A 13,386-nucleotide genomic window follows, 5' to 3' on the forward strand; every position below is an offset into this window, starting at 1 on the left:
GGGTAGCGAGTGCAATTCTCCGAAGATTGACGTCATGCAACTTCCCGAAGGCATTTCAGAACGGCAGTTGACTCCTCGATCTTCACCGGCGATTCTCAAATTAGGAGTGGAGTCCTCAATCTATTCACCACCATAACAACGCTTAGCAGCCCGTGCCCCACATCCCCGCAAAATGCAACCATTGTGAGGAGGAGAACAGGGTGCTCTGGGGTCAAAGTGGGGATGCTCATTTGTCAGACCCCTGAGCCACTGGACGAGGCCATACCCTCGATTCTCCACCGGGTCTGCAAAGGTTTCAGAGACATGAGAAATATAAACAGCACTATTCAACCCCTCATACAGGCTGGGAGTTCTTCACAACAAACAGCACGAGCGGCATACTCGCAATGGGTCCTTTTCGTTATCTCTCCCACCTGGCGCTGACGAGCGCGTTACTCGGCCTGGCAGAGAGCAAACTGTCCTGTACACCCGAGTCATTCTCGAAGTACCTGTCCTCTGCCGGCCAAGAGAATGCCACGGTCTTGCAGGCATTCCACATCGCGAAGGGCGACACCTTTGAGGTCCCGGCCAGTGACATCGCGTACCCGCAGTCGCCGACCGAATTACCTGAGCTCTGTGTCGTGCAGATTAACGTGACATCAAGTGCAACCTCAGCGTACACATTCGGACTCTTCATGCCTACCGAGTGGAACGACAGATTCTTGTAGGTTTCAAGCAAACCAATTCCATGGGTTGTCGCTGACCGTGGTCGAAAACAGAGCGGTCGGCAATGGAGGATTTGCGGGAGGCATCAACTGGGTCGACATGGTCAGTCATGTCTATACCCTCAGAAATCTCGACAGAAACTGATGGAAGCAGGGCGTCGGCGCGCGATACGGATTCGCCACCATGTCGACCGACACAGGACACAACAGCATCTCCTCGGACGGCCGGTGGGCGTACCACGAGCCCGAAAGACTGATCGACTGGGGCTACCGCGCTATGCACGGCTCAGTGGTCCTGGCCAAAGAATTGACGGAGCAATACTACGGCGATGCCCTGAAGTACAACTACTACAGCGGCTGCTCCACCGGCGGCAGACAGGGACTGCGATCGGTGGAACTGTACCCCGACGATTTCGACGGTGTCATCGCCGGCTCTCCCGCGTGGTGGACGTCGCATCTGCAGCCCTGGACGGTGAAGATCGGGAGCTACAATGCCGACCCCGCCACTCAGATCCCAACAAGCATGTTCAGCGTTATCGGCGCCGAGATCATCAAGCAGTGCGATCCCCAGGATGGACTGTCCGACGGGATCGTGTCCGCGCCGCAACAGTGCAATCTGCGCCTGGAGACGCTCCTCTGTCAAGGTATCAATGCCACCACGTGTCTGACCCCGGCGCAGCTTCAGACCCTGCGCCTCATCTACAGCGACTACGTCGACGTCAACCAGACCTTTGTCTTTCCCCACCTGCTGCCGGGCAGCGAAGCGCAGTGGAGTGTGCTAGTCAATAACGGGACCGCCAATGGACTCGGAATCGATTACGTGCGGTACTTCCTTGGTAAGGGCAAGCAGTGGCAACAGGACCAGTTCGATTACAGTATCATCCAGCTTGCGGATCGACTCGACCCCGGCAACGCGACGGCCGACGATTTCGACATCTCGCCGTTTCAGCAGAAGGGCGGGAAGCTGCTTATGTACCACGGTATGGCGGACGGGCTCATTCCCACCGACAGCAGTCTCCACTACTACAACAAGGTCACCGAGGAGCTGATCCCCAAGGGGGTTGACCTGGACTCCTTCTATCGGTTCTTCTATGTTCCTGGCATGCAGTAAGTTACCCTGTCTGCGGATTCGATCAAGAGTATGAGACTACAGGGCTGATAAGACCTCTGAAGACACTGCTCAGGCACGCCAGAGAGCATGCATGCGCCATGGTACTTCGCGGGCCCCAACCAGGCTCCCACGCTCTCGCCGAGTCTCCACAGCGTCCCTCAATACCAGGATGCGCAGCACGATATCCTGCTGGCCCTGATGAGCTGGGTGGAGAATGGGACCTCGCCCGAGCCGCTGATCGCCACCACCTGGCAGAATGACACGACCCAGGATGAAGTGTACCGTCAACGGCCATTGTGTTTCTACCCGCAGAAGGCCGTGTACACGGGCAAGGGGGATGCAGGTGAGGCGGCGAACTGGGAGTGTCGGTCGCAGTACTAGAGGGGCTCGAGGCTTGCAGTGCTTGCAGTGCTTGCAGTTTATATAGAATAGAGATACGTCGTGATCACACCATGAGTTAGTGCCATTGTTCAATAATGCTGATGATCATCGGTCAATTTATTTATCAGGTGGGCTGCAAAACCAGTCCTAGTGATCTAGAGCTTATCCTGAGCCTGGAAGAGCGGTTGTTCTTCCCAGTGCGGTTAGATCCCGCGGGTCCATACGGTTAGTAGGAAACTATACGCGCCGGCTTGGAGCTTCTCCCTCCAACCCACTTGCTCTCTCACTTGCAGCCCTAGACAGCAGTCAGAGCCACCACTTTCCACACCACCAAACATTCTAGTTCCTCCTCCTTGATGTCGTTATCTGCACGATGTTGATCCCTCGCACCAAGCATCCCATCATGCAAACCACCCGGGCAATTGCAAGGTCATAGAGCCTTCGCTCCCCTCATCCCTCCCGCGATGTCACCCCTGTAATGCCTCAAGATGCCTCAAGTGGGGCACCTCGTCTAGGCCACCCAAGAGAGAAATGCCACCCCCGCACTACGCGCTGCAGAAACCAGCCACCCCACGGGGAGATTGACTAATCGCTGAGACAATAAGAAGGGAAGGCCGTGGCTAGCCGGTCCCAAATAGATTGGGCCCCTCAAATCGTGCGTTCAAGGGAGGGGAAATTGTAAACGCTCACTCTACCCCCGCACAAAATGGCCTGACCACATCGTGGACAGTCCAGGCGTCATGTTCCTCACTGGATCTGGGGTTGTCTGTGCAGCTTCCCCAGACCGCAACTGTGGGGGATGGCTCCCCCGTCCCAGTCCATAAAAACCCCGCGACTGCCGCGGTCGCAGACGCAGATGCTCTTGCTACCTCTTATCAACCTGGTCGGTCGCATGCGCCTTGAAGAGCTTTGCTGCTGACCCTGACCATGACCTCGTCGAACGTTGAAGGCCGCGGGCAGTGGGAAGATCCCCCACCCGAGACGCGATGGAGCATTATCCGCAACAACCCTAAGCTCATGGCTATTGCCTTCTTTGCCTCGTGAGGCACCCCCACCTCTGCGATCAACCACCAACGAACGAGACGTACTGACACCGAGTTCTTTTAGATTCGGTGGATTCGAATATGGCTACCAGCAGGGTGTTCTGGGCCAGTCCCTCGTTATGTACCGCTTCAAGGACAACTTCCCCACGGTGGTCGCCTCGTCCAGTGCCACGGGGTGGCTGACCTCCGTGCTGCAATTGGGGGGCATCGTGGGCTCTCTCTCGGCGGGAATCCTGGGCGAGGTCTTCTCGCGCAAGTACACCATGTTCTCGGCCTGCTGCTGGGTGGTCCTGGGCAGCTACCTCTACTGCGGTGCAACCTACCACAACCCAGCCCTGCTGTATGCGGGCCGCTTCTTCACGGGGCTGGGCGTCGGGACCTTCAGTGGTGTTGGGTGAGTGGCTCTTCTTTTTTCAAGGCCCGGTCCAAATAGCTAACGCGCGACCACGTCGACCACAGACCGCTCTACAACGCCGAATTATCCTCTCCCCAACTCCGCGGCTTCATGGTCTCCTTCTACCAGTTCGCCACTATCCTCGGGATCATGCTCTCCTTCTGGTGCGGCTACGGCAGCAACAACATCGGGGGCACGGGGGAACACCAATCCGACCTGGCCTGGCGCCTCCCCTCGATCATCCAGGGCATCCCGGCAGCATGCCTGGCCCTGGGCATCTGGTGGCTGCCGTTCTCGCCGCGCTGGCTGGTGAAGCAGGGCCGCGACGAGGAAGCCCGCCGAACACTCGCCTACCTCCGCAAGCTCGCCGCCAATCACCCCGCGGTGGAACACGAGTACAAAGAGATCAAGGCCGAGTGTCTGTTCGAGCAGCGGGCGTTCGCGCGGACCTTCCCGCACCTCGCCGAGCGCGAGAAGCAGAGCGTCCTGGCGCGCGAGTTCGCGCAGTACTATAACATCGTGCGCACCTGGGACAACTTCAAACGCGTGGCCATGGCGTGGCTCGTCATGTTCTTCCAACAATGGTCCGGAATCGACGCCATCATCTACTACGCGTCGAACGTCTTTCAAAGCCTGGGCCTGACGAGCGGCACCTCGGCGCTGCTGGCCACTGGCGTGACGGGGGTGGTGTTCTTCGTGTGCACCATCCCCGCGATGCTGGTCATCGACCGCGTCGGCCGCAAGCCCATGCTCCTGCTGGGGTCGACGGTCATGTTCATCGCGATGATCATCGCCGGGGTGATTGTGGCCAAGTTCCGGCACGACTGGCCGGGCCATCCGGCCGCGGGCTGGACGGCGGTGGCATTCATCTGGGTGTATGTGGGCGCGTTCGGGGCGACCTGGGGCCCGGCGTCGTGGACCCTGGTCTCCGAGATCTTCCCTCTCTCCATCCGTGCCAAGGGGGCGTCATTCGGCGCGTCTAGTAACTGGGTATGTTTCTCTTTTGCCCGCGTGATAGACTGATTATGCTAACCAGAGGACAGCTCAACAATTTCGCGGTCGCGTTCTTCGTCCCGCCCATGCTCTCCGCCTGGGCCTGGGGCACGTATATCTTCTTCGCCGTCTTCCTGGCAGCCGGCATTGTCTGGGTGTGGTTCTGCCTCCCCGAGACCAAGGGCGCAACGCTGGAGGATATGGATCGGGTGTTCAACAGTCGCACGGGCGAGCAGGATGCCATTCTGCTGGCTCAGGCGCGGAGTGATGTGGGTCTGGACCAGCTGGACCACGCCACGGCGGTCGAGAAGCTGGGGAGCATGTATATCGAGGAGGAGAAATCGTCGGTCCGTCAGGAGGAAAGGGCATGAGTATAGCCTGGTGATGTTGCGGTCACGTGTAATGCAGTTATGTCTATCGAAATAAATTTGACTTATACCTATTCAAATGCGTTTGATGCGAACTACAACTTCGAAGGGGAGAAGGCAGCGGACCCTCCCCGGATACTCCGCGGGAACTCCGAAGAGCGCAGCACTTGGCCCCACCGCCAGCTGTATATAAGAAACCACGGTCGCGAAACTCACAATAGGATCAACTCACTTGCGGAAGAACACTATGGCCACCTCGCCAACAGTACTCATCATCGGCTGCGGAATTGCCGGCCCCGTGCTGGCCATTCTACTCAAACAACGAGGCTATGCGCCCATTGTGTTCGAGAGGGTCAGCGCACTCGGCGAGGCGGGCGCATCGCTCCTCATCCAGCCAAACGGGTTAGCCACGCTGCCTCTCTGATCAAAATTCACACCATACTGACAACCTCCCAGAATGAAGGTCCTCAATCTTCTATATATGGCCAAGTCCCTCGAGCAGGAATTCCAACCGCTGCGCGGATACTGGCACGGCACGCCCGATGGCCACACTCTCGCGTCGTCGGCCCTGGCTAGGGAATTCAAGACGCGATACGGATTCTCAGTAGTAGGCATCCGACGCTCCGAGCTGAATCTCCGCCTCAAAACCCTGCTCCTGGATCAGGGAATTGAGGTCCGCGAGGGATGGGAATTGCTCCACATCGAGGAGCACGGGGACTCCGTCACGGCCAGATTCACCAACGGGCAGTCGAAGACCGGCTCGTTCCTCGTGGGATGTGATGGGATCAAGGCCGCGTCACGGCGGGAGATCCTTCGAAACCACCACGACAGCAAGGAGGGCCCTCCGATGTTCACGGGCTTGACCCAAACCGCGGGCATCTCGCCCACCCCGGCGACCCTGCAGGACCGCGCAGGGCAGATGAGTAACTGGTACGGCGAGGGTATCCATGTCATCGCGTATCCGGTCTCCAAGACGCATACCTCCTGGGCAGTGACGCTACCGGACGCGAATGAGCAGCCGGAAACGTGGAGGCTGTCCGGTGCAGAGGAACTCGCGGCGCGGCGCGGCGAACTGCAGGCTCAACTGGCTGGCTTCGAGCCCGCGGTCTTGCAGCTGGTCACTGATGCGGAACGTTTGATCAAGTACGGCTTGTTTGATCGGGAAGAATTGACGGCGGAGCAGTGGTATTCACGCCGATGCGTGTTGGTGGGCGATGCTGCCCATCCTACCAGTCCGCATATCGGACAGGGGGCGAACCAGGCGCTGTACGTACAAGCTGGGACCAAATGAGGATTCAGTCAGGCTAACAACTTGTACGCAGGGAGGATTGCTATCACCTTTCACATCTGCTCCCAGACCTCCAGCAAAGCTCGATATCCGCCGCAGAGACCACGCAGCTGAGGGATGTGAACCTGACCGAGATATTCCGAGCCTTCGCACAGCTCCGTCAACCACGCACATCAAAGTTGGTGAAGGAGGCGCTACGCCAGGGCGAGCAGCGGGTGGTGGTGGGCGGGCCGACCAGATGTCGTGAACGAGATGCTCGTATCGCGGTAGCGTGGAAGGATTCGGAGGTGTTGTTGGAGAATTTCGACCGGTTGCTGCGGGAGCCCTTCTAGCAGTGCCGTATGGCATCCATCATCGCTGTGGTAGAGTCCCTTTTTGTCACTCTGAGCCACTAATCAGCTGAGGATAGGGTACAATTCTGTCTTTTCGAAACACGGGAGCAATCCCGCGGTATCTTCAAGGTGTCATTGCCTGGCGTTACCGACGAGCTCTCCTCGACAATGGTCGGGTAGGCACATCCAGTAACCAAGCAGGCCGGCGGCTTCCTTCTCGAGTGTGAATCCCCAACAGCCGAGGAACCAACTAGGATGAATAAGCCAACGCGTGGTGCCATACTACAGTTGGACTTTGGGTATCTTGATACTGAAGAGTTGATCTACCAGTCCACCCGCGTGGATCGGCAAATGTACACTTATTGCACAATACAATACCAACAGCAGCAGGAAGTACACACAGTTCCCCGACACGTAGAAAGGCAGCTTGTAGGCATTAGCCCCTAAGATGGTTGTCATCACGAGCTCTGCCTTGTGCCTCCGCCTCCTCCGGACTATCACAGGCTTCTAGATCGCGTATCTACCACCGCCCAAAGGCACCCGACAACTGCTGACCCCAAGCCCCAACCAGCCTTAGGCACCGGCCCAAATAAGCGGAAGCCCGAAATAATGTCCAATTTCATCCAAGACAAATGAACATCTATCATACACTCTCGGAAACTGTGTGTCGCTCGCTACACTGTCGTGGACGATGTGGCGAGCCCGCGGGACGATACTCTAGGTTCTCGCACGGAGATGAGGTACCTATTGTCAGAACAATTAGTATTGCTTATATCCCTCGACCAAAAACACAAGTAAGCTCACCACGATGAGTGCTGTACCCTATCGCCACGGGGTCAATCTTTCGTCCGGATCGTCGGGCACGTCCTTTTAGGGTCAGTGGAAACGGACATGAGAAGATACATGTTAGCTCCGCCTTGCTCAGAGAGAAAGAGAGCGAGATGTGACTTTGTCTCGTCGGTTGACGTTGCCCCAAACAATGATTGGGAGGACTGCGTGCATCTAACCACAAGGGTCTAGCGCGCCAGGGTCTGCGGAGTAGGGATCAGGCCCATGGGCCTGGAAAGGGGCAGAGAATTAGAGAGTCAAGCTCTTTCGAAGAGGTAGAAGAGCTACGTGGACTCGTACCACTGGCGAGCTTATCGCTATACCAACATCAAATGCCCGCGCAGAGCGTGGCCGCAAGGTCCCACACCCGCAACCGGCCGACCGTCTCCTCTTCTAAAGAGGCAGAATTTCTGTGGCCTCCTTAAAGGCATTAGGCATAGCTGGCAGACATGGTAATTTGCTTATTCTATCAATGGTTCCTGATAGACGAGAAGAGTGATGTTTGTGGAATGTGTTATGGGCCTTTTGGGCTGGTGCAACCGAGGGCAGTGGTTGACATGTGGTTCAGACCAGTAATGTGTGGCAAGACGGAGAAGCAGCTGAGAAGCTTCCATGGAATTTTGAAGGAAAGTTTCTCTGAAATAGCCATCTTTCCTACACACCCAACATTGTCGTCGGCTGGGGGCGCGGTGGCCATTTGGGCGATCCCTTGAGACGAAGCTTCGATACCTTACTCGAGCCTCCGCGATAGTTTTTGATGCAAGGGTTGAACGTTGTACAACATTTTCTCTTCGAGAACATGATTGCAAAGCCAGAGCTAGAGGGTCTTCAGCTCTATGCAAGCGATATGACCACTTCATGGAACAAGAAGTTGTAGAGGGTGGTCGAAATAAGAGGGTGGGCGGGCAGTGGCGGCTGAGAAGAAACCGGATGGATACAGCCAGGAAAATCGACGGCTAAAGTATCAAGTATGTATTGTAGAGAATCTACCTTCACTCGAAGCGCAATGTGGGCATAGGCCCATCATTAACCTAATGAATCTGACTTTGACACAACTATACCCCAAGAACCTTAACCGATGAACCTCTATCGGATGAAAAATAACTCAGTTGGCTATTCACAAATCCCAGAACTGAAGTCTAGGAAGTCTAGGAATAACCCCCTTCTGAGACTCGTTAAATAACATAGTTAGAATCGTACTTTATATGAAGCGATCAATAAACGCATTATAGCATCAACCTGACCTTATTCAATCCCTCCACGACCACCTTCGTTCCCTTCTGGTTACTAAACACACCGTCCACCTCCCCGATATCTGCCCTTTCAATACCTGGACCAGTTCAAGGCCAAGGATACAAGGGACGTAATTACTCTGGGATGCTCTAGTCTGCCACCACACTTAAATAGCGAGCCTATCCACTGGTGACCCCTACATATGCGCCCACTTGACGAGGGTGGGGGCGCCGCGACAATGTTGATCGTCTCAATAAACACCAGGACCCTGCACCCTAACCTGTGCACACATGCTGGCCAAAGCTTCCTGGATGCTCCATATTGACAGTGGGGAGTAATAAGCTGCATGGCTCCAAGCACAAGCCCCTTTATGCACCTGGCGCGCGAGTGCAGACACTCGGGGCCGAATGTCTCTAATGGAGAATTCCACATGGTCGGTGCCTTATGGGTGAGCATCCTCGATACGAGCACACCCTTGATAGGTCTATGGCCGTAATTGTCCCCACTTAGCCTAGTATTTACATCCAGGCAAGCTGTCCGCCGCTACAATTTCAATGCTGAAGCGGTAAAGCAGGAAGTGGCCAGGATGACAGCCTGGGGGCTCTTCTCTGTCTCAGGCCAAGCACATAGCCTCAGTCGCATCGTCCCAGTTGCTGTCATGGATTCGGTTTTGCATGATGCATACGAGCTACCACAATCGATAAAGCCATCCTAACTCAACACAATATTACATATTGACTGCTGCGTGATGATGCGCCACACACAGAAGCGCAGAAGCAAAAATGGATAAAAGATTAAAGTTCATGAATTAGAAAAAAGCTCTCTCGTAATCATTCCGAATCCTACAGCACCTTCTCCAACAACTCATTCAGTTCATGTACCACAAACTCCGGATTATCCTTCTGCACAAAGTGGCCGGCATTCGGCGCAATCAAGGGGCCCTTGCTGTACTCGGGCTCGGTGATCTTGACCAGGCCCTCGTTATAACGGTGCCAGTAGGGGTTGACGAAGCGGTTCGTGACCGGCTTGGGTGGGCCCATCTTGGCCGACTCTTCCGCAAAAGCATCAAAATCGTGCCCCACGACCGTCACATAGGGCCCGTGACCCTCAGGGCCTTCTAGCTGCGGGCTGTCACTAGTAGGGAGCAGCTCGCGCAGGTTCCGCCGGCTGAGACCCTCCTTGCTCCCGACGTCCGGGTGGAAGACGCGGCGGACGCCGGCCCGCACCGCGCGGATGGCCTCGACGGGGATCGGGGCAATGCTGGCTGAGTCAAAGTCCGGAGAATCCGGATCGGGGAAGATAGAGATAAAGTCCGAGTTGGCGAGGACGCTGTCGAGCAATAACAGCGCGGCGACGGTGCCGGGGTAATTCTGGGCGTAAAGCCGAGCCAACGCGCAGCCGATCGAGTTCCCCACCAGTACCAGCGAGACGGAGTTCACGTCGGCGACCCCCAGCTTCTCGGTGGTGATTTGGACGAGCAGCTGACGGAGATCCTGGACGGCGGCCAGGCAGTCATGGCCGTGGGTGGGGTCCTCAGCGCCGGCGTCGGCGGGATCGCGATCGGTCGTCTGGCCTTGGCCGAAGCGGTCGTACGTCAAGAAGGCTGGGCTGTTGCCTGGGCGAGCGGATTTCAGTTGCGCAATGACAGGCTGCCAGAAGGCTTGTGGAAGGCCGAGCCCATTCACAAAGACCACCAGGACGGGTTTGGCGGATGCTCCCTCGGGAGCTTGGAAGGTATAAGCCAGCTGCGCCGAGGGCTTGGTAGTGAGGGCGAGAAACTCTACGTCGGCCATTTTGGGAGGAAGGACTTCTCGGTAGGAAAGAGGAAAGGCCCGAGAAAAGTCAGACTAGTGAATGAGGAAGTAGGCCTACTCAAGATTTTTCTTTGTCTGTGTCTGGTGGTTACTTGAGAACCGACGGGATTTATAGCCGTTGTTCGTATCGGTGAGGCTGAAGTGGGGGGCGCGCGCAAAAGGAGGGGTGCTGACGGGCTGATGCTAACAGACGAACTGACCACTAATTTTGCACAATCATTATACTAGCCGGTATTAAGCTATTCCTTCGTTTCCTTTCTGGATGTTTGACGCTAGGCAATCTCACGATGCTGACAATATCGCAAGGTGGTAACTAGTTAGTTAATTTGCAGCATGTTGAGTCAGGAGCAGAGCGACACGAGGGGGATTAGGGCTGGTTTAAAAGGGCGACTCGCATCTCAGCTCTACGGATAAGCGATACAACACCCAACGAAGAGTCTGATCAAATGACAGGCCGCCAGAAGCAAGCATGGAAGCTAGTCCGAGGTAAATGCAAATACGCCTGTTAGTCCAACTACAAGGTACAACGGCGCGCCAACGACTCGAATACCTGCACAATCGCCCCGATTTGTCAAGTCTTGAACATGTCTTTGTTCTGCAAGCGGTTCGTACTGTTTAGCTCATGTGATGCCCAACGCCAGGGGGATCGGTGTTGTGTTGTTTGACGGCTTCCTAGACAGAAGGCACCCAGGTTTCGCACAACTCGCAGCATGAACGCCTTATCCAGCAATAAGCGGCCCAGGCCGGTGATGTGTTTTGAGTCAGATATGATAAACACTGATGAGTAGCATGGTGGTAAAGACTGCATATTGATGAATGCATAGAATTCACATCTTCTGGAGCTTAAATCGGCCGAGTCCGCTGTATTTGTGTCGGGTTCGTTTATTCATGTGGCTTAAGTTGACACATCGTGGGCTCAGGTTTCAGGGACGGCATGACCAAATATGAGTTAAAACTATGTGACAATAATTCTAAGCGGGGCAAGAGTAAATCGCTGCAATGTGCATGCCACAAAGAGGTGTCAAAAAGATTTGGTGGATAACATCGTGTCCCCAAAGAATCAGGACAGAGCTGATTGATTTGCTGCACATTGCATCGCGGTGATTCTTGCGGTAATTCAACTGGATTTTACCAGCCTTGAACGAAAGAGCCCATCTTAGGGGAGATGCGACGTATCACCAGCATCGCAAATCTGCTCTCCGGCTGCTACCTGATCTGCTCACCACTTCTGGCATGCATGGATCTCAGTTCTCTTGTCCTGTTCCCGGGCGCATCAGGGCGAGAAATGTTGTTGAGTGGGCCGGTCTGGAAAGCCTCGGACCCCAAAATTGGTCGCAATTATCAAGCATAGCTTCTCTCGCGCACCAGTCTTTTGAATGACCGAAAGTCAGAAGGCGAGCACTGAGCCGGCTAGAGGCCACCCCAACATTGTGCGTTTTTGTGAAAACCCAACCCCTCAAGTCCTGGGTGTCCTCACTGACCAGGCCAAGTCAGCTGTCCCAAAATCACCGAATTTGAGGTAGTGTCATTGCAGTGGTTTACGCGTGGTCCTGACAAACTGCCTCTTTTTTCCACGACGCTGGGGCTCTTGACCGTTCGGCGGCAGCAGGGGCCTGCAATTGAGCTCGCTCAAGCCGAAATGCTGAGGGACTTAGTTGTGCGAACGTCGGTTGTGAAGGCAGTAGCAGGCGAAATTGCCTCGAGGTTGACCCTCCGTTGCGAGCCTTCAAGCTCTCGCTGTGTGGCCAGCTGGAACCTCCCGTTGACAGCAAGAGCCGATCCGACCGCAACGGTCGCATTTGTCGAGCAAGCATGTTGCGAGACAAGACGGTTGCCCAAGTCCAAGAACGCGGATTCGTGGGTTACGCGAGCAACGTCCCAGGCGATTTCGAACAAAAACCCATCATCCAAGAATGCAATCGAGGAACACTCCCCCTAATGTCGGACCCTTCACATCTTCCGTCAACCCCACTGGACCGAGTAACCGAGGGCCATCCGCTTGATTCTCGTCGAGTTCCTGTTCCCCGAACGAGATGAGGATGCACGCTCTAAAATAAGCGGAGGGTGAAGGTCGAACGTGAGTGGGTGCAAGCCTGGAGGAGCACTGCAGATCCCCGTTGAGGGCAGGCAGCGCTCATCCCTGCCCTGCTTGGGAAAATATCCGGTGATCGGCAACTTTCGCTGGTGACTGTTTGCCGGCAACGGGCCCACTCTCTCAACGCCCGGGACTCGCGCGTTTGAGCCCGACTCATCGCGACTCAGCTCCTCGGCGCCCGATTACGCATTATGGATACTGAGCACACTGGAGAGATTCCAAGCAAGGAATTGTTTTCCTGCAGACACAAATGCCAGGGACTGTTGTCGCAGGGCGTCGGAAATAGGAGACCGGGACTGTTGCATAGTGCGTACGGGATTGCTGTTCTAGTAGGGTCAGCATGAACAGTTCACGACGGCAAGGCTGTAGCTTTGTTTGCTGACCTTGAAAAGTTGCTGATCCACTTGATACGGAAAATTGAATTCCGTCGGCGGTTTGTTGCTCAGCTTTGCTGGTCAAACAGATGCTGAAAGTCTTCTACGCCGGTGGATTGCAGCAGGTGCGGCAGGCCGCGGAAATGTCATCGCCGGAGCAGTTGCAGGGAGACTCCTAAGGAGAGATGCATAACGGTCGGTGTGTAGTTATGCTTGCATGATTAGTCAGACGCACGCACAATCTCGATCACCCAAGTAACTAACTAACGCTACTGAATAATTGAGTAGCCAAAGTTGGCGATTTGACAAGAGTTGTCCAGAACATCAGAGCAACTCAGCGATACTTCGAATTGTATTCTCTCAAGGCTTGTCAGGGCTTGCCTGAGTCACTTGGCCGCCTGTCCACGTGGACCGTACACGCAGTCGTT

General features: G+C 55.5%; 4 protein-coding genes across 4 annotated transcripts; 3 read left to right on the forward strand and 1 right to left on the reverse strand.

The window, feature by feature from the left end:
• Positions 1–386: 386 nt before the first annotated feature.
• BO72DRAFT_382849 (putative ferulic acid Esterase/Feruloyl esterase) lies at positions 387–2,196 on the forward strand (the record flags this gene model as incomplete). Its single annotated transcript, XM_040941489.1, has 4 exons — positions 387–703; positions 759–807; positions 859–1,811; positions 1,878–2,196. 4 exons carry the CDS (start codon positions 387–389, stop codon positions 2,194–2,196), a joined length of 1,638 nt encoding a protein of 545 aa, XP_040799187.1.
• A 927-nt stretch (positions 2,197–3,123) lies between these two features.
• Positions 3,124–4,997, forward strand: BO72DRAFT_478953 (sugar porter family MFS transporter; the record flags this gene model as incomplete). The annotated part of the gene is made up of 5 exons (XM_040947544.1): positions 3,124–3,236; positions 3,304–3,633; positions 3,699–4,623; positions 4,677–4,895; positions 4,935–4,997. 5 exons carry the CDS (start codon positions 3,124–3,126, stop codon positions 4,995–4,997), a joined length of 1,650 nt encoding a protein of 549 aa, XP_040799188.1.
• An 88-nt stretch (positions 4,998–5,085) lies between these two features.
• Positions 5,086–7,114, forward strand: BO72DRAFT_514384 (FAD-dependent oxidoreductase). The gene is made up of 3 exons (XM_040949513.1): positions 5,086–5,396; positions 5,451–6,260; positions 6,317–7,114. The coding sequence occupies exons 1-3, from the start codon at positions 5,242–5,244 to the stop codon at positions 6,612–6,614; spliced, it is 1,263 nt and encodes a 420-aa protein (XP_040799189.1). The 5' UTR covers positions 5,086–5,241; the 3' UTR covers positions 6,615–7,114.
• A 2,330-nt stretch (positions 7,115–9,444) lies between these two features.
• On the reverse strand, positions 9,445–10,603 carry BO72DRAFT_449974 (alpha/beta fold hydrolase). The gene has a single exon (XM_040945137.1). The coding sequence runs from the start codon at positions 10,466–10,468 to the stop codon at positions 9,518–9,520; it is 951 nt and encodes a 316-aa protein (XP_040799190.1). The 5' UTR covers positions 10,469–10,603; the 3' UTR covers positions 9,445–9,517.
• Positions 10,604–13,386: the final 2,783 nt, after the last annotated feature.

Source organism: Aspergillus fijiensis, assembly GCF_003184825.1.
Source record: "Aspergillus fijiensis CBS 313.89 unplaced genomic scaffold BO72scaffold_40, whole genome shotgun sequence".
NCBI classification, from domain to species: Eukaryota; Fungi; Ascomycota; class Eurotiomycetes; order Eurotiales; family Aspergillaceae; genus Aspergillus; species Aspergillus fijiensis.